Source organism: Bombina bombina, chromosome 2 (assembly GCF_027579735.1).
Source record: "Bombina bombina isolate aBomBom1 chromosome 2, aBomBom1.pri, whole genome shotgun sequence".
In the NCBI taxonomy this organism is placed as follows: Eukaryota; Metazoa; Chordata; class Amphibia; order Anura; family Bombinatoridae; genus Bombina; species Bombina bombina.
Window position 1 is genome coordinate 601,516,643 of NC_069500.1, and position 18,972 is coordinate 601,535,614.

General features: G+C 36.3%; 1 protein-coding gene across 1 annotated transcript in view; it reads right to left on the reverse strand.

Moving 5' to 3' along the window:
- Positions 1-18,972, reverse strand: part of MAMDC2 (MAM domain containing 2) — a 269,205-nt gene that overhangs the window by 111,864 nt on the left and 138,369 nt on the right. Inside the window, exon 3 of the mRNA XM_053702515.1 lies at positions 12,790-13,058. Within this exon, the coding sequence (XP_053558490.1) occupies positions 12,790-13,058 (269 nt within the window). The remainder of the gene's footprint in view (positions 1-12,789; positions 13,059-18,972) is intronic.

Sequence of the window (18,972 nt, forward strand, 5' to 3'; positions counted from 1 at the left end):
CTTAAAAGCCCTTGTGAAGCCCTTTTTTTTTCTTATGTAATAAAAATGGCTTACCGGATCCCATAGGGAAAATGACAGCTTCCAGCATTACATCGTCTTGTTAGAAATGTGTCATACCTCAAGCAGCAAAAGTCTGCTCACTGTTTCCCCCAACTGAAGTTAATTCCTCTCAACAGTCCTGTGTGGAAACAGCCATCGATTTTAGTAACGGTTGCTAAAATCATTTTCCTCTTACAAACAGAAATCTTCATCTCTTTTCTGTTTCAGAGTAAATAGTACATACCAGCACTATTTTAAAATAACAAACTCTTGATTGAATAATAAAAACTACAGTTAAACACCAAAAAACTCTAAGCCATCTCCGTGGAGATGTTGCCTGTACAACGGCAAAGAGAATGACTGGGGAAGGCGGAGCCTAGGAGGGATCATGTGACCAGCTTTGCTGGGCTCTTTGCCATTTCCTGTTGGGGAAGAGAATATCCCACAAGTAAGGATGACGCCGTGGACCGGACACACCTATGTTGGAGAAAAGGGGATCCCAGAGAAGCATTTACAACCATTTGTGCCATAATTGCAGAAGCTGTTTGTAAATAATTTCAGTGGGAAACCTAAAGTTTGTGACAAATTTTGTGAAAAAGTGAACTTTTTTTTTTTTTATCGCATTTGGCGGTGAAATGGTGGCATGAAATATACCAAAATGGGCCTAGATCAATACTTTGGGTTGTCTTCTAACAAAAAATATATACATGTCAAGGGATATTCAGGTATTCCTGACAGATATCAGGGTTCCAATGTAACTAGCGCTAATTTTGAAAAAAAGTGGTTTGGAAATAGCGAAGTGCTACTTGTATTTATTGCCCCATAAATTGTAAAAAGAGCAAAGAACATGTAAACATTGGGTATTTCTAAACTCAGGACAAAATTTAGAAACTATTTAGCATGGGTGTTTTTTGGTGGTTGTAGATGTGTAACATATTTTGGGGGTCAAAGTTAGAAAAAGTGTGTTTTTTTCCATTTTTTCCTCATATTTTATTATTTTATTTTTTTAGTAAATTATAAGACATGATGAAAATAATGGTATCTTTAGAAAGTCCATTTAATGGCGAGAAAAACGGTATATAATATGTGTGGGTACAGTAAATGAGTAAGAGGGAAATTACAGCTAAACACAAACACTGCAGAAATGTAAAAATAGCCATTGTCATTAAGGGTAAGAAAATTGAAAAATGGTCCGGTCATTAAGGGGTTAATGTTTGGCACTTATGGCAGGTAGATATAAAGCGGATTGCTAAAATGATGCAACCTCAACGAAAAGAACCAGAGTGGTTTAGGTACGTGGATTTAAAACAAGCAGTGTGATATGACACCAAGAGACTTGAAGTATAAAAGCCGTGAGTTCTGAGTATTACTAGAACTGCTAGTGTATACGACTGGCTTGATACTCTGTACAAACAGTGCTTGCTTCAGTGAGACTGAACAACGAGATGTTGAATACTGATTGGGACAGTGATTGTGCATTTTGATATGGGACTGGATTTTACCGTCCTTTTTGCAGAGGGATCCATGCACTAATTTTTTCTGCTATGAATTGTTGCCATGCTTTGTCCAGACATAGGAAGATACCTATTGCTGTGTTTGCATACAGATTATTATTTAGCATATTGTATTATTTGTACCAACTATGGGCTAGTATTACGAGTGGAGCGTTATTTAACGCTCCCACTCAAGCGTTAACTGTGCTATAAGTAAGCTTTTTGTGTTAAAAGTAAACTGTTTTCGCTTGCACACTAACCCAACAAGCGCAAAAAAGTCGAACTTAGAATATCACATGTGCAATAACCTATTCTTCCCTTCGAAATCAATGGAGTAAAAAAGTGGGGGGGAAAAAACAACTCGCACGCGAACCTGATCACGTATTCTCATGTGTGCCGACATGAAAATATGAATATTTCACATTCCAATTTTCTTCACATAGAAGAATATGTTCTATTTATTCATAAATAATTCTATACATATATGATGGTTTTATTCATTAATTATATATAGGTATAGGTAAATACAGATATATTTAGGAATATATATTTATAAATACTAAGAACATATTCTGCTATGTGCAGAACATAGGCATGTGAAATATTTACAGTAAATACATAGTTAAAACCTTTATTAAAAATGAATATTGCATAAATAAGTTTTTAAATGTTTTCATCTACTTAACTTCAAGGTGCTCCAATGCACTTATATATATGTCTATATATATGTACAAATATATACATATATAAATACATAAATACATATGTATACACACATAAACACACACACAAACACACACATATATATATATATATATATATATATATATATATATATACTGTATATACACACATACATATTTAGACATGTACAGTATATGTATGCATCTCTTTGTAAAAGGCCTTTGCCTGCTTTTTTTTCCCTCCACTTGAGACCTCATATCATTGAGCCCTTATAACTTTTTTGTGCAATATTTTTTTAAATAATTTTTATCATATTGCTGAATGCTGACAGCATACAATGTTGGCATTTAGCATTGCACAAGCAGTTCTTGTGAATTGCTTGTGCAATGCCGCCCCCTGCAGATTCACGGCCAATCGGCCGCTAACAGGGGGTGTCAATCAACCCGATCGTATCTGATCAGGTTGATTGCTGTATGCCGCTCATAGGAGGCGGACCAGTTAAGGAGCAGCGGTCTTAAGATGCTGATCTGTGACTATCCAATAATGTGTTGTCTATATGCTGCCTGCTTTGTTTTGCTTCTTAACCTCAATAAAAAAACATCAATTCTCAAAGATAATAATTAGGGCTATGCCTATGGAATAATTAACTTGGTTCCTCAATACAGAAATGTTAGAGGTCTTCAATCTTTTTCAGATTAGACTATTGCTGATTTAGCTCTCATCTTTATATGGGTAGCTGAAAAAAGGTAACATTGATAGCAAACCTACAACAAGAAACACAATTCTATGGTTCCGCTCATCCAACACACATTAAAAGATGTTCCTTAAAGGGACAGTCAACACCAGAATTTTTGTTGTTTAAAAAGAAAGATAACCCCTTTATTACCCATTCCCCAGTTTTGCATAACCAACACAGTTATATAAATACACTTTTTACCTCTGTAATTACCTTGTATCTAAGCCTTGTTTCAGATTTTTGGACAGACTTGCATTTTAGCCAATCAGTGCTCACTCCAGGGTAACTTCACGTAAATGAGCTCAATGTTATCTATATGAAACACATGAACTAATGCCCTCTAGTGATCAAAATGCATTCAGATTAGAGGCAGACTTCAAGATCTAAGAAATTAGCATATGAACCTCCTAGGTTTAGCTTTCAACTAAGAATACCAAGAGAACAAAGCAAAATTGTTGATAAAAATAAATTGTAAAGTTGTTTAAAATTACATTCCCTATTTAAATCATGAAAGTTTTTTTTGGACTTGACTGTCCCTTTAAGTGTCAGTTTATAAGACTTAGGAAAAACTGTTCTACATGTGAATTTGATTTTCCTGAGACTATCATAGTTCTTTCAATCTAGTATGAAGGTGAATAATCAGGGAATGGTTTGATTCTGTACTGAACCAGGTTATTTCAATGAAACATATTGATATTCTACTCATAACAATGATTCTAGACTATTTTTTTTCCTAACAGTTTATTCACTGGACTTTAAAAAGATTTGTTATATCATTAATAAATGTTTATATATCCCTTTTACAGATTAAGACATTTTAGTAAAACTTTAAAGATGGAGATAAGATTATAGCTAGGAAAGCCCCTAATTTGACAAATCTCTATCCCTAATCTATGCTTTAATTATATAGTAAACATCATGTTAGAAATGCCTGGGCATTTAGATATTTGGAAAGACAGCAGAAGAATGATCTAAACAAGTACTAGAGATTCCGTTTCTATTAGACCTGTGGTTATTTAATAAAATCTCCACACATCATAAAAAAACTGTTTAATATTCTATGCAACGGTGTGAAAATCCTTTTAGCAAGGCATTGGAAAACAATAGAGATTCCCAACGTAGCACAGTGGCTCCAGCAATGTAATTGAATATTAAACCTAGAAGAATGTTATTATATTAAAAATAAATGTAAGCCTATCTATGAACAAATGAAAGCCATATGGGAGTCATATCTTATTCACACATTTTCTGCTGGGAATATATCAATCTAGCTATATAAATCTCATGTTTAAATTTATAGGTGAGAAAATATTTTTTTTCATGACACAGACTGGTCTTTTTGATGTGTAATATATATCTATTTGAAGCAAGTTAAATACAGGTATATCAGCTTTTAGGACAATGGACTATAAGAAGATACATCAACATGATACTTAAAGGGACACTGAACCCAATTTTTTTCTTTCATGATTCAGATAGAGCATGCAATTTTAAGCAACTTTCTAATTTACTTCTATTATCAATTTTAATTTGTTGTCTTGCTATCTTTATTTGAAAAAGAAGGCATCTCAGCTAAGGAGCCAACAAATGTTTGCTTCAGGACCATGGACAGCACTTGTTTATTGGTGCTGACCAATCAGCAAGGACAACCCAGGTTGTTCACCAAAAATGGGCCGGCATCAAAACTTACTTTCTTGCTTTTCAAATAAACATACCAAGAGAATGAAGAAAATTTGATAATAGGAGTAAATTAGAAAGTTGCTTAAAAATGCATGCTCTAGGGCATGCCCTTGGGAGGTTCCGGTGGAGGAGGAGCTAGGCAGGTGTTGCTGAGCTCACAGCTCCAGTCCTACAGTCCTTGGCGGTGGATTCCTTCGCGCCTTGCCCCAATTGTGGGGCTGTTCCTTGGGATAAGCAGTGGAAACGTTCTGGAACCTTACCAGTGGATTGCCAACCCACTGGTGCATGTCTCGCCAGTTATTCTGACCTATCTCACTTACTATAACTAACTTACCTGGCTCACAACAGGTGTGGGGTACACCATTCTCTCCCAGCCCTAAGTTACTTGTTCTCCCCTGGTGGAGTCCTGCGTACCATTACCTGACACTACGTCTTTTCCCCCCCCCTGCCTGCCCGTTCCCTCCAGGCTAACTTCAGGACCTAAGACTGCACCGCAATCTCACAGCCTTACCTGGTGTCTGCTGAGGATTTCTCACCCGTTGGTTGGGTGTTCCTGCCCCCGGCGTTCTCCCTGCCCCCTCCCCCACCGGTGCTGCGTGGGAGGGAGCCGGGCTTGGTCTCGCATCGGAGACCGGGTGAGGAGGCTGATCTACCTACTGCGCTGGTGCTTGGCGTGGCGCTCCTCTCTCCCCTCCTACCGCTGCTGCGTGAGGGGAGCTGAGGTTGGATTCTTGGACAGAGCAGTGAAACGGGAGGTCCGGAAGGCGACCTTTGCAGCTTGAGCTTCCCACAGGGAGTTGGAAGCTGTCGTTTTGACAAAACGCCAAGTTACTTTCTCGGGAGGAGCTGCATAGCAGAAGTTCGGAATTAAAAAATTAAATGTGACTGGGTTGTAGGTACGCGGAAAACTAACTTAGGACAGTGTTTTCATCTACTTGGGGATATTAAAAGGAAGATCCTTGCTTGATACCTCGACAGCATAAGTAAAGGCTAAAAGACTACACTGAATTAATAAACCTTGAAAAAGAGAAATATATTACTCTGAGACTCTTAGCCGCTGTACTCTTTTCAAGAATATAGGAACTTGGCTATTTTTGCTTTCAAGGACTCTTTTCTGCTAAAATAGCTATAAAATGGCTATTCCTAACTGACCTATCTTATTTTTTACTATATGCTTATCCTAATTAAGTAGTAACAAAACTGACATTCTTAGCTTTGTTCAAATTTACATATTTGTTACATTGTTACTTTGGCTACTGAGATTGTTTTTTCCTTTTTTTCCTTTAATTGTGTCTCTGTGTCATGCCTATGCAAAAAGGAATTTTCACACTTGGTAATAGTTAATTAGCACTAAGCTAAACCTTAAAGTTTATATTTTTACTGCAGTAATTAACAGATACAAAGGGGGTACGTTTCCTTACTGGTAATAACTACTGACCAACTCCCCTAAACAATGGCTGACCTAAACTGTCTTTAAACACTTTTAAGTGGCTTTGAGGAGCCTGAACACCTAGAACAAAGGGGTAGGGGGGAAGGGAGAAGGGGCACAAGCTGTGTTAGGCATATCTTCGAGTATCTGCTAATTCTGTGTTTCTATATATTTTTATTTTTCTCTCTGCACTATGATTACATAGTAAATTCCCCCCCCCCTCCCTGAAAATCTAAAATACAAGGATAATAGTAACTCTCCTTCTGAGTGCCTAAGACTAGCTTCACTGGGTTAAATGTATAAATATTAACCTCTACTTTTTTAGTGATTGGTAGTTTTAGGGTATGATATTTCACGTAGCACCTAAGTAATAAGATTAATTCTAAGCCTAAAATTTTGATAATTCTTCTGTATTAGCTTTCCTTGTAACAGTGCAATTTAACATTTGAACAAATTAGTAACCTCCTAGGTTAACCACTGTATTAAGTTCTCCCAGTCTCTTTGGTATTTCTGGCAAAATCAGGCGTATATATATTTTTTTTTTTGTGTCTCCTTATAAAAAGGACAACTTTTTCTGGCAGGTAATTAATTAAGTTAATTCTCACGTTAGAATTCCATACCAGTTCTGGTAAATTCCCCTCACTTAAATATAATTAGGCATCACAACACACAGCGCACCTCACTGAGATTAGGCACAACTTCTGCACCTCTTCGTCATAATCACAATTAATTGGGGCCACTATTCCCCCTTCCTCCCCCTTTTTTTTTTTTTTTTTTTCTCTACACCTCACTAGATAGACACTTGCACAGGCTCACATCAAGTGGTCTTCGGGGATCCCCCCCCCCTTTTTTTTTCTCTTATTTTTGCTTGCTTTTCACATAATCACTACACCACAACTGGTTTATGGACAAGTACTTCGGCATCTCTGCCAAAACACCTTCCCCAGCTATGGCAGGCAGACAGAGGGATAGGAAGCTTAAAGGCACACAGGACCCTGCAGTTGACGCTCAACCAGCTTTATCAAATACACCTATGCCTGAAGCATTAAATATACAAAGCTTGGTTGCCAGCATTTCTGAGGCTCTCTCACCCAAGTTTGATGCCTTGAGGTTAGAAATTAAGCAAGATATATCATCCTTAACGCAAGAAATCAGACAATTTTCAACTAGGCTGCAGGAGGTCGAGCAGAGAGTGTCAGATTTAGAAGATCTCACATTGTCATATGGCCCTAAGCTAGATAATATGAATAGTAGTATCCAAAAAACTCTCTCCAGGCTAGAAGATCTAGAAAACCGCAGCAGAAGAAATAATATCAGACTAATAGGTCTCCCAGAGGAGAAACAGTATGAGGATCTTAGCTTTTTTATTTCTGACACTCTGGCAGCAGCTCTTAAATTGCCACCCTCATATCGTCAGATCTTGGTAGAGAGAGCACATAGGATGGGGCCACCGCGTACACCCAATAAAAGCAATACCAGGCCTAGACCGGTTATTGCAAAGTTACTCAATTATCAAGACAAAATTATCCTTTTACAACATTTCCGTAAATCTCAACCGCTTCTTATTAATGGCGCCAAGATCCTCATTTTTCAGGATTTCTCGGCCGAAACCACTTCCAAGAGGAGAGATTTGGCACCCATTTGTACTAAATTCATAAGCCGCGGATTTAACGCTACTATAATTTACCCAGCCAAACTTAAAGTAACAGTGAATGAAGTAGTGCATTTTTTTTTGGAGGCGCATTCAGCCGAGAAATTCTTTTTATCTTTGGACTCACCAGCATCAGAAGGAGTAGCCCCAGTTTAGCTAAGATAGGTCCAATGGCTGGGAAGATCCCTCTACTTGGGGACAATGGGGTTACTGGGTGAAATGTTAGTCTCTCTCTCTTCTCTTCCCCTTTTTTTTTTTTTTTTTTTTTTTTTTCTTTCGTTGCTCATCTCTCCCTGCTCCATATTAGTTTTAAAGCTATAGAAGAATAGAAAAACTTAGAATAGTTTCGTGGAATGTGGGAGGGATTTCTACCCCTATCAAGCGAAAAGCTATTCTGACCCAATTAAGAAAACTCCAAACGGACATAGGGTTTATCCAAGAAACGCATCTTAACTCAGAGGAATCCTGTAAACTTAAAGCTTCCTGGGTCAGAGACGTATTTTATTCGCCTAGCATCGGTAAAAAAAGGGGTGTGGCTATTCTAATTGGGAAAAGGACTCAGCTTGAGGTGGTGCACTGCGAGCCCGATCCGGACGGAAGATATGTCCTGCTAAAAGTAAAAATTGCCCAGGAAACATACACGCTATGTAACATCTATGGTCCCAACATTTTTTATTTAGAATTTTGGAATAAAATCCAATCCAAACTTCTCTTGTACAGTCAAGGGCACTTAATTATGGGAGGTGATTTCAATATGGCGCCGCAGTGCCCGTTAGATAGACTTCGAGAAACTATGAAACAGAAAAAACAGAAAAAGGATAATCTAGAATATAATATGTTCAAGAAAATAAAACAAAATTTAGCAGTACGTGACATTTGGAGAAGTCAGAATCCGGATACACAGGAATTTACCTGTCTTTCAAAAGCGCATAAGACCCTCTCCCGAATTGATCTATTTTTAGTAGACGAGCGATTGGGATCCTTAATGGTGCAGGCGGGAATCAATCCTATCTCAATATCAGACCACGCCCCGATTACTCTGGATATTCAGTTTAAACAACTGAAATCTAAATTCTTGCGGTTCTACTTTCCATGGTATCTAGCAACTGACATGAAGTTCAAAACTTGTCTTAGGTCCAAGTTTGAAGAATTTCTGCGGTTTAATTCTTGCCACATAGATCGCCCCAACCTGCTCTGGGAGACCGCTAAGGCGGTCCTCAGAGGCGAAATTTTGGCTTATAACATAGCTCTATCTAAGAAATCGAAGCTAAGAGAAAAGGAAATATATAAAACATTATCTAACTCGTACAATAAATATCTGCTGCACAAAAGCCCCCTAAACTGGGCTAAATATGTGCAAGCAAAAGAAGCTAGGGATACATTTATTTTGGCTCAACAAGCGCAAAAAGATTTAAAAATCCAAGCCAAACTTTACAGATATGGGAATAAATCTGGAAAGATGTTGGCTAAATTGGTTAAGAACGAGAAAAAGCAATCTGACATTGAAGAACTCCATCACAAGGGCGAGCGAATTCGGAATCCTGACAAAATCGTATCTGCATTAGTGGAATACTATCAAGACATATATTCCTGTAAAGGAAGCGATAGTAGAGAATCTGCAGAGTTCTGGAATAAGATCACCAGCCCCTCAATTACAGAAGATTGTATCAGTAACCTTAACTCCCCTATCTCGGTCCAGGAAGTAGCTAGGCTTCCTAGTAATAAAGCGGCAGGTCCAGATGGTCTACCTAATGAATTTTATAAGATATTATCTGCAGAAATCTCTCCTTATTTAACAAATTTATATAATGATATCTATATTAACGGCAAGCCAGTCACATCTTCATTCTCCTCTTCTTATACGACTCTAATACTTAAGGGAGGGAAGGACCCGACGCTAAAAGAATCCTATAGGCCGATAGCCTTACTCAATTCAGATTATAAGATTCTAACTTCTATTTTAGCCAGCAGATTACAGCTAATTCTCCCAAAAGTAATACACACAGATCAAGCTGGATTTCTAAACAAACGAAACTCCTCGGCTAAAATCAGGGAGGTATTAGTCGCGTTAGAATACTTTGGAAAAACTTCCTTGCCCAGAGGGGGGAGAGAGGAATCACTTGAAGCATCGGATATGGCTATTCTCTCCATCGACGCCGAAAAAGCGTTTGACTCTGTTACCTTTAAACATCTAAATACATCTCTGTTGAAGTTTGGAATCAAGGGTAAATTCCCTGAATTTATAGAGAACCTATACAACCATTCTGCTACAAGTCTGATAGTCAATGGAACTGTATCCTCTCCAATAATTTTGGAGAGAGGAACGCGTCAGGGTTGTCCTCTCTCCCCACTTCTGTTTGATGTCGCCATTGAGCCCCTAGCAATCATGATAAGACAAAGCTTGGAAGGTATAAAGATTAGGAATCATGAGTTGAAAATCGGTTTATATGCAGATGACGTTCTGTTGTATTTATCAAATATCCCGAAACTCATGCAGATAATTGACCAATTTGGTACCTTCTCAGGATACAAAATTAATGCATCTAAATCAGAAATTTTATGGATTAGGAGGAACACTGATTCTTGTACAGATAACCCACTTAAAATAGTAACAGACTCATTTAAATATTTAGGGATAAATATCCCGGTGAATTCTAGTGATTTATATGAATTTAACATACCCCCAATTATAAAGCAAATTCGGGAAAAACTCAGACTATGGCAAAGTCTTCCACTATCACTTTCGGGGAGAGTAGCACTCTTTAAGATGGTCCTCCTCCCAAAACTTTTATACATACTTCAGAACGTTCCAGTAATTCTTTTTGAAAAAGACGTCCGGCTGATTAATAGTCTAATTAGACAATTCCTTTGGCAAGGGAAAAGAGCACGAATAGCCCTTAATAAACTTACTCTTACACGTGACTTCGGAGGCTTGGCGCTTCCAGACATTAGAGCGTACAATCTCAGTTTCCTGGCACGAATAGCATCTGGTTGGGTTCTGTCTAAAGACTACATTTTAAATAATGATCTTGAAATTAATATGTGTGACCCATACCTTCCTTTAGCACTTTTACACTCTCCCCCTAAAGAGCTACCACCAGAGATTAAGAGATTTAAAACAATTTCTAACCCTATCAAGGCTTGGTGGAAGATATCAAAGCTTCTTTCAATTAACACTAAGGTCTCGAACTATCTCCCCCTCATAGGCAACCCAAAATTCCAACCTGGGCTATATTCTGAGGTTTTCCGTAGATGGCACAAGAATGGCCTAAACAAATTATCTCTACTGAGAGATGGGGATAGAAAATCTATTAAAACATTTGAAGAGCTGAGAGAGGAATTTAATTTACCTAATAAGGATTTCTTCGCCTATCTGCAGATAAGGCACTTTCTTTCTGAAATAACTAGAGAAGTAGGATGGTGCTGGAAGCTGGGTAACTTGGAAAATTGGTTTAAACTTATGGGAACTGACCAGATGTCTATTTCGTTGTGCTATCGTCTACTTGGTATTCACAGGGGAACTTTAACTTTCGCAAGGCTAGTGTCAACATGGATCTCACTTTCAGATCCGAACATGGTGGATTCAAAAATTTTTCAACACTCTATAAGGAAAGTGGCAAGGACAACTCTCTCAGCTACTTGGCGGGAAGCACATATTAAATTGCCTCACAGGGCATACTTCACTCCGGATAAGGGCCGTAGGGTACACAACCTAGATTTTGACAAATGTCCTAAGTGCTCATTTCCAGCAGCTGACCTTGAACATATGTTCTGGTCCTGTCCAAAAATTAGAAACTTGTAGCGCAAGGTAGAATATTGGTTGAATAGGGTGTTGAAAATTCCCCCAGTGACTTTGTCTTTATATCAGATTATTTTATGCATTGACAACTTAAACAGACACCATCCTAATGATAAGCTGGTAGCTATGTCTATTTTAGCTACCAGATACTTAATATGCAAAAAATGGAAAAGGCGTTCTGTACCCAGTGTCTCGGAAATTCAGAACTGTCTGAAAAAACAGTGCCTACTGGAACAAAAGGATACAAACATAGACAATGAAAATGACATAAGGAATTTTTTTGATAAATGGTCTGTATATATTAAAACACTGCCTGAAACTGAAATGGAATATATGATTTTTCCATTTCAAAATTCTGAATTAGTCCTTTTAGGCATATGGTAGATGGAGCAGGGAGAGAGATGGTCACTCCTTCCTTATATAATAACTTTTTTTTTTTTTTTCTTTTTTTTTTGTTTTGTATAAATTATAATTTAATTCTGTGGTGGGGACATTGGAGGGGGGAAAGGGAAGAAAAGGGGAAGAAAATGCCAACATAAGGCGAATCAAGATAATTATTTCTTCTTTGATTTAGACTACAATGATAGTAAACCTTCCTTGAGGAGGATTTTGTGTTTGAAGTTATTCAATAAGTCTTGTTAAAATTGTCTGAAATATCAGAAGACAGTAATTCTTTCTGTTTTTATCATTCTTGTAACTGTTATGACTTCTGCCTTTGTTGGTTAATAAACAATATTGAAAAGAAAAATGCATGCTCTATGTGAATCACGAAAGAAAATTTTTGAGTACAGTGTCCCTTTAACAAAAATCCATATTTATTTATATGTTTACACATTATAATGTTGTTATGTTTGAATAATATAGATTTAAATATTCAACATATGTCTGGATTTGATCTTCAATAAACTGAACAAACTATAACAAAAAAAGCCTGGTCTTTTTAAACATGGTAGCCTTTGCTGTAAGGCATGCTCTTGTTTGCATCAGATACAGAAAACTTATGATATCAAGCAATTTATCAATTGCAACTCTATGTATATTGTATAATCACCTGCGCATTGTTTGAAGTTCACTTTACAGGTATAACTAAAAGCTCCATGAACACAGATATCTTGGAACATCTGAGAAATACTGAAGACACCAACAGTGCTACATCAGTAGAAGTATTAATCATTTTACTTTTCAAGTTATACAGCATATCTTTAGACTAGCTTGTGGTGACGAAAAAGGATTATTTTTCTGATAATGGTGAAACATATGTTCATGCATAAGAATTACCTTGTATTTTTTGGTTGTATTTCTCAAATCTATGCTTGATATGAGCCAGCTGTCTGAATGCTCCTGAGATGACCATAGCAAATAATCAAAGCTCTCTCCCTCAGGCCTGACCAGTACATTCAGTTTACCAGGTATAGATGGAAGTTCTGAGCCAGCAATCTGGTAAACCATTCTCAGGCAACTCCATTCTTCTGGCTGGAGGTCAGGGCTCACTAGCACAGCTTTCTCTCCCACTTTTCCATGGGAAGTGTCCACTGAAATGTAATGGCCTGAAAAGACAGTTTTATTCCACTTCATTATTAAAGTATTTTAAGAGAACTTGCTTTTGTTTCGGCATACATGATAAAGCATATCAATGTACAAATACCGTGCACAACGATAATGACTGTCAAAACATCTTTGGTATAAACTGAATTACTTTAAAGTTCTGCATAATAATGAATACACTATAAAAAAGAATACAAGGGGGTTGGGGTGAGAAGAGAAAAAATAAAGCAAAGGTTTTTATGAATTGCAATTAAACCAAGCATAATTATTATATAAAATCAGGTGTTTCATAGTTAAGCTGTGAGATAGTAGGAAGCTATGGGCTGGTTCCATAACAATACAAAAAATGTTCTACTTCTTTTGAATATATGAAGTAACACTTTATCATGATGTCTAGGTAGACAGATATGTTAATGGTTTGTTTAAGAAATTGGTTTGGCTTTGGCCATGGTGATAGCCCCAGACAAGTGTCATATCCATTAATAATGGAGGTATCAGTGGATATATCCGCCAGGAATAGTTGAAAGTGCGTTTCTGATCACAACCATGTTAACATCTGTTACAACCTAAATGAGAAATTTTAGATAGGCACGAAGGAATGTAAATAAGTATATATGAGGATTGTAAATAAGTATATATGAGGATTGTAAATAAGTATATATGAGGAAGGTAAATAAGTATATATGAGGAAGGTAAATAAATATATATGAGGAAGGTAAATAAGTATATATGAGGAAGGTAAATAAATATATATGAGGAAGGTAAATAAGTATATATGAGGATTGTAAATAAGTATATATGAGGAAGGTAAATAAGTATATATGAGGAAGGTAAATAAGTATATATGAAGAAGGTAAATAAGTATATATGACGATTGTAAATAAGTATATAAGAGGAAGGTAAATAAGTATATATGAGGAAGGTAAATAAGTATATATGAGGATTGTAAATAAGTATATATGAGGAAGGTAAATAATTATATATGAGGATTGTAAATAAGTATATATGAGGAAGGTAAATAAGTATATATGAGCAAGGTAAATAAGTATATATGAAGAAGGTAAATAAGTATATATGAGGAAGGTAAATAAGTATATATGAGGATTGTAAATAAGTATATATGAAGAAGGTAAATAAGTATATATGAGGAGGATAAATAAGTATATATGAAGAGGGTAAATAAGTATATATGAGGAAGGTAAATAAGTATATATGAGGAAGGTAAATAAGTATATATGAAGAAGGTAAATAAGTACATATGAGGAGGATAAATAAGTATATATGAGGATTGTAAATAAGTATATATGAGGATTGTAAATAAGTATATATGAGGAAGGTGAATAAGTATATATGAGGAAGGTAAATAAGTATATATGAAGAAGGTAAATAAGTACATATGAGGAGGATAAATAAGTATATATGAGGAAGGTAAATAAGTATATATGAGGATTGTAAATAAGTATATATGAGGAAGGTAAATAAGTATATATGAAGAAGGTAAATAAGTATATATGAGGAGGATAAATACGTATATATGAGGATTGTAAATAAGTATATATGAGGAGGGTAAATAAGTATATATGAGGAAGGTAAATAAGTATATATGAGAACTTATGTATGCAAAGCTATAGAATTTACCAGTGCTCTACAAATAACAGATCATAGTAATAATAATATTAAGAAGAAGTTTTTTGGGAAAGTTATATGTGACCATCAGGTTTTGAAATATGCTGCAGAAAAGAAATGGTTTTGAGAGTAAATGAAAAGGTACACAGATTTGTTTTCATTGTGGGTAATTGTTGGCTTCCTTTTTATTGACATTCCATTAAAAGTGTGGCAATTTGAATTAGTTAAGACACACCTGTTATAAACAGGATATAGCGGGAAAATCGTATTTTTTTTCTTAAATTTCATTTAATTTTATACTGAGATTGGGTAAACGTAAATATCATGTTAAAACTATAAGAAGCAGATTTGTCTCAGGCTTGTTAAGGGGTTTTCCACACACCTACACTAAAGCAAAATATACTCTATCAATGTAAAATTAATATATGATGATTGCCTAATGTGTTTGAATGCAGGGTTTTTATTCAGCTAACCAATAATATCAATTCATGATGAATGCACTTAATTTCACATAAATGTACATAATCTTATAATTACCATTTTTAAAATGTCAAAATATAATAGCTATCATTAAAGAGACATGAAACACAAAATATCTCTTTTGTGATACAGATAGAGCATGTCATTTTAAACAACTTTACAATTTACTTCTATTATCAAACCTTCTACATTCTCTTTGTATCCTTTGTTGAAAAGCAGGGAAGTAAGTTCAGGAGCGTGCACGTGTTTTGCAAGAATGTTATACATTTGCAAGAGCACTAGATGGCAGCACTTTTTTCCTGCTCCATAGATGTGCACGGGCCGCACGCTACCCACATTGCTTAGATAACTAAGCAAATCTGATAATAAAAGTAAGTTGGAAAGTTTTTTAAAACTGTATGAATCACAAAATATATTTTTTTTTTTCATGTCCCTTAAATGACATTCTGATGGTCATAGTTTTAAATGTTTATTTGTGCTATGATTTTAATTTATGTTCTAAACGATTTCCAAGTACACTTTAATTCTAAACAATGTGAAAATGTTGCAATACCTTGAATGTGAATTTTATAATGGAACAACATACAAGAACATGAAGTAATCCAGGGTATTATAAAATTGTCAGTATAATGCTTCATTTCACATTCACTTCAGACATTAAAATAAATTATCCTATACTAAGAGGTTTTGTTTTGTCACTTTTTGGCTTAAAAGGACATGAATGTCAAAATTAAAATTCCATAGTTCAGATAAATAGAATTTAAAAAAAAAAACATTTTCTAGTTTAATTCTGTTATCACATTATCCTTCTTGCTCTGGTATCAGGAAGGTTTAGGGACATAATGGGCTACATTACAAGTAGAGCGCTAATTTATTGCGTACCCGCAAACGGGTAAATTTGCAGGGACGTGATAAATAACCAGTGTGGCTGGTTATTGCTACCCCGAGCTCCCGGTAGCAATTAGTGGTTATAAAATTAACCAGAGATCAGATCATGTGCCATAAATGTGCCCCAAATGCCCCCCAAATTCAAGTGTAATGTACTTTATTAAAAAATAAAGATAGAAGAGTCTTTATTTTTAATAAAGTTACGGCACTTAGCAGTTTTTGGGGGCTAAAGTTGGCGGGAGTGGGGTGCCTTTACATTGCGGTCTATGGGAACTGTGTGTTCCCAGTAAATATATATGTATATGCATATATATATATATATATATATATATATATATATATATATATATATATATATCTATATATATATATATATATATATGTGTGTGTGTGTGTGTGTGTGTGTATACATATATGTTTATAATCTGCTGCCCATTGCTGCGTGACTTTCCCCCTTTGCTGCGCTCAGCCGTGTCTGACTCTGAAGCACGCTCTTGTGAGCTAAATGCTTCCCAACAATCAGAAAGAAAGGTTGTGTTAGCATTACGGGTAACTTGCTATACCAGTGCACATTTGTGTGCTCTGGTATTACTCAGTGGAGTGGAAATATCGATTTTGCGAAAGCAATATTTTGCGCTCCAATTGTAATCTAGTGTGTCCTGAGCACTTTTTTATTATTTGTGAACATTACTGACTTAGGGCCAGATTACAAGTTGTGCAGTATTTAAAGCTCCAGCTAGAAGACTTTTTTTGCGTACATCGGGTAGCACTTGTAGTACAAGTTGAAACTAAAAGGTTTCCGCTTGCGTGGTAACTCGACGTGCATAAAAATTCGGACATAGAATATTGCGCGTGAGTTAACATATTCACACATATAAGTCAATGAAGAAAAAAGTGGAAAAAATCACCCTACTCGTGCACAAGTCCGATCTCATAGGCCTCTATTTATCAACCTGTCAACTTACCTGCATTCAACGGCACCAATACACTCGCCTAAGATCGCTTAACATCGCTGCCGCGGACCTAAATACGCTCTCCAAAATTATCAAAAAAGCTGTCAAAAAGCCGCGCACCAAGTACGGGGCGATGAGCAGCGGACTGTTGTTAACTAACAGTCATTGATCACGCTGCTCTTCGGCTTTTTCACAGCTTTCTTGCTACCCTGTCACTAAGCACCCACACTATACTATACTGTTTTACCCCCCTATACCGCCGCTCCCGGAGCCCCCCGCAACTAAATAAAGTTATTAACCCCTAAACCGCCGCTCACAGACCCCGCCGCAACTCTAATAAATTTATTAACCCCTAAACCACCGCTACTGGAGCCCACCGCCACCTACATTATACATATTAACCACTAATCTGCCGCCCCCTATACCGCCGCCACCTAAATAAAGTTATTAACCCCTATCCTGCCGCTCCCGGACCCCGCCGCAACGAAATAAATTGTTTAAACCCTAAACCGCCGCTCACGGAGCCCACCGCCATCTACATTATATTTATTAATGTAATTTAGTATAGGGTAGGGCTTTTTTATTTTGGGGGGCTTTTTTTATTTTATTAGGTAGATTAGATTAGGTGTAATTAGTTTAAAGTTCTTGTAATTATTTTATTATTTTCTGTAATTTAGTGTGTTTTTTTGTACTTTAGTTAATTTTATTTAATTGTAATTAATTTATTTTAATTTAGGTAATTAATTTAATTATAGTGTAATGTTAGGTGTAATTGTAGCTTAGGTTAGGTTTTATTTTACAGGTACTTTTGTATTTATTTTAACTAGGTAGCTATTAAATAGTTAATAACTATTTAATAACTATTGTACCTAGTTAAAATAAATACAAAGTTGTCTGTAAAATAAAAATAATCCCTAAGCTAGCTACACTGTAACTATTAGTTATATTGTAGCTATCTTATGGTTTATTTTATAGGTAAGTATTTAGTTTTAAATAGGAATAATTTAGTTAATTATTGGAATATTTATTTAGATTTATTTAAATTATATTTAAGTTAGAGGGTGTTAGGTTTAGGGTTAGACTTAGGTTTAAGGGTTAATATGTTTATTATTGTGGCTGAGGTGTAGGGGGGGCAGATTAGGGGTTAATAAATATAATGTAGGTGGCGGAAGTTTAGGGGTTAATAACTTTATGTAGGTGGCGGCGGTATAGGGGGCGGCAGATTAGGGGTTGTATAATGTAGGTGGCGGTGGGCTCTGGGAGTAGCGGTTTAGGGGTTAAACACATTTTGTTGCAGCGGCCTCCGGGAGCGGCGGTTTAAGGGTTAATACATTTAATGTAGGTGGCGGCGGTGTAGGGGGGGCAGATTAGGGGTGTTTAGACTCGGGGTACATGTTAGGGTGTTAGGTGTAGACACTACCATAGAAATCAATGGAATATCGGGCAGCAGCGAACATGAGCTTTCGCTGCTTTCAGACTCCCATTGATTCCTATGGCATCCGCTGCCTCCAGGGCGGCGGATTGAAAACCAGGTATGCTGGGCCAGAAAAGTGGCGAGCGTACCTGCTAGTTATTTGATAACATCTGGAGTGACGTAAGCATCGATCTGTGTCGGACTGAGTCCGGCGGATCATATGTTACGTCAAAAAATTCTACTTTTGTTGGTCTGTAGGGTTTGATAACTAAGGGGAATCAGGCTCGCCACAAATACACTGCAGAATTCCAGCATATTTGCGGTTGACGCCTTGATAGGCTCAATTGCACTAACCCGACATGAAAATATCAATATTTTATATTTCAATGTTCTTCACATAGCAGAATATGTTCTATTTATAAATACATATATTTATATATATATGATGGATTTTTGGTACCATATATATCCATACATATATATATATATATATATATATATATACAGTGGGGGGAAAAAAGTATTTAGTCAGCCACCACTTAAGAAGATGAGAGA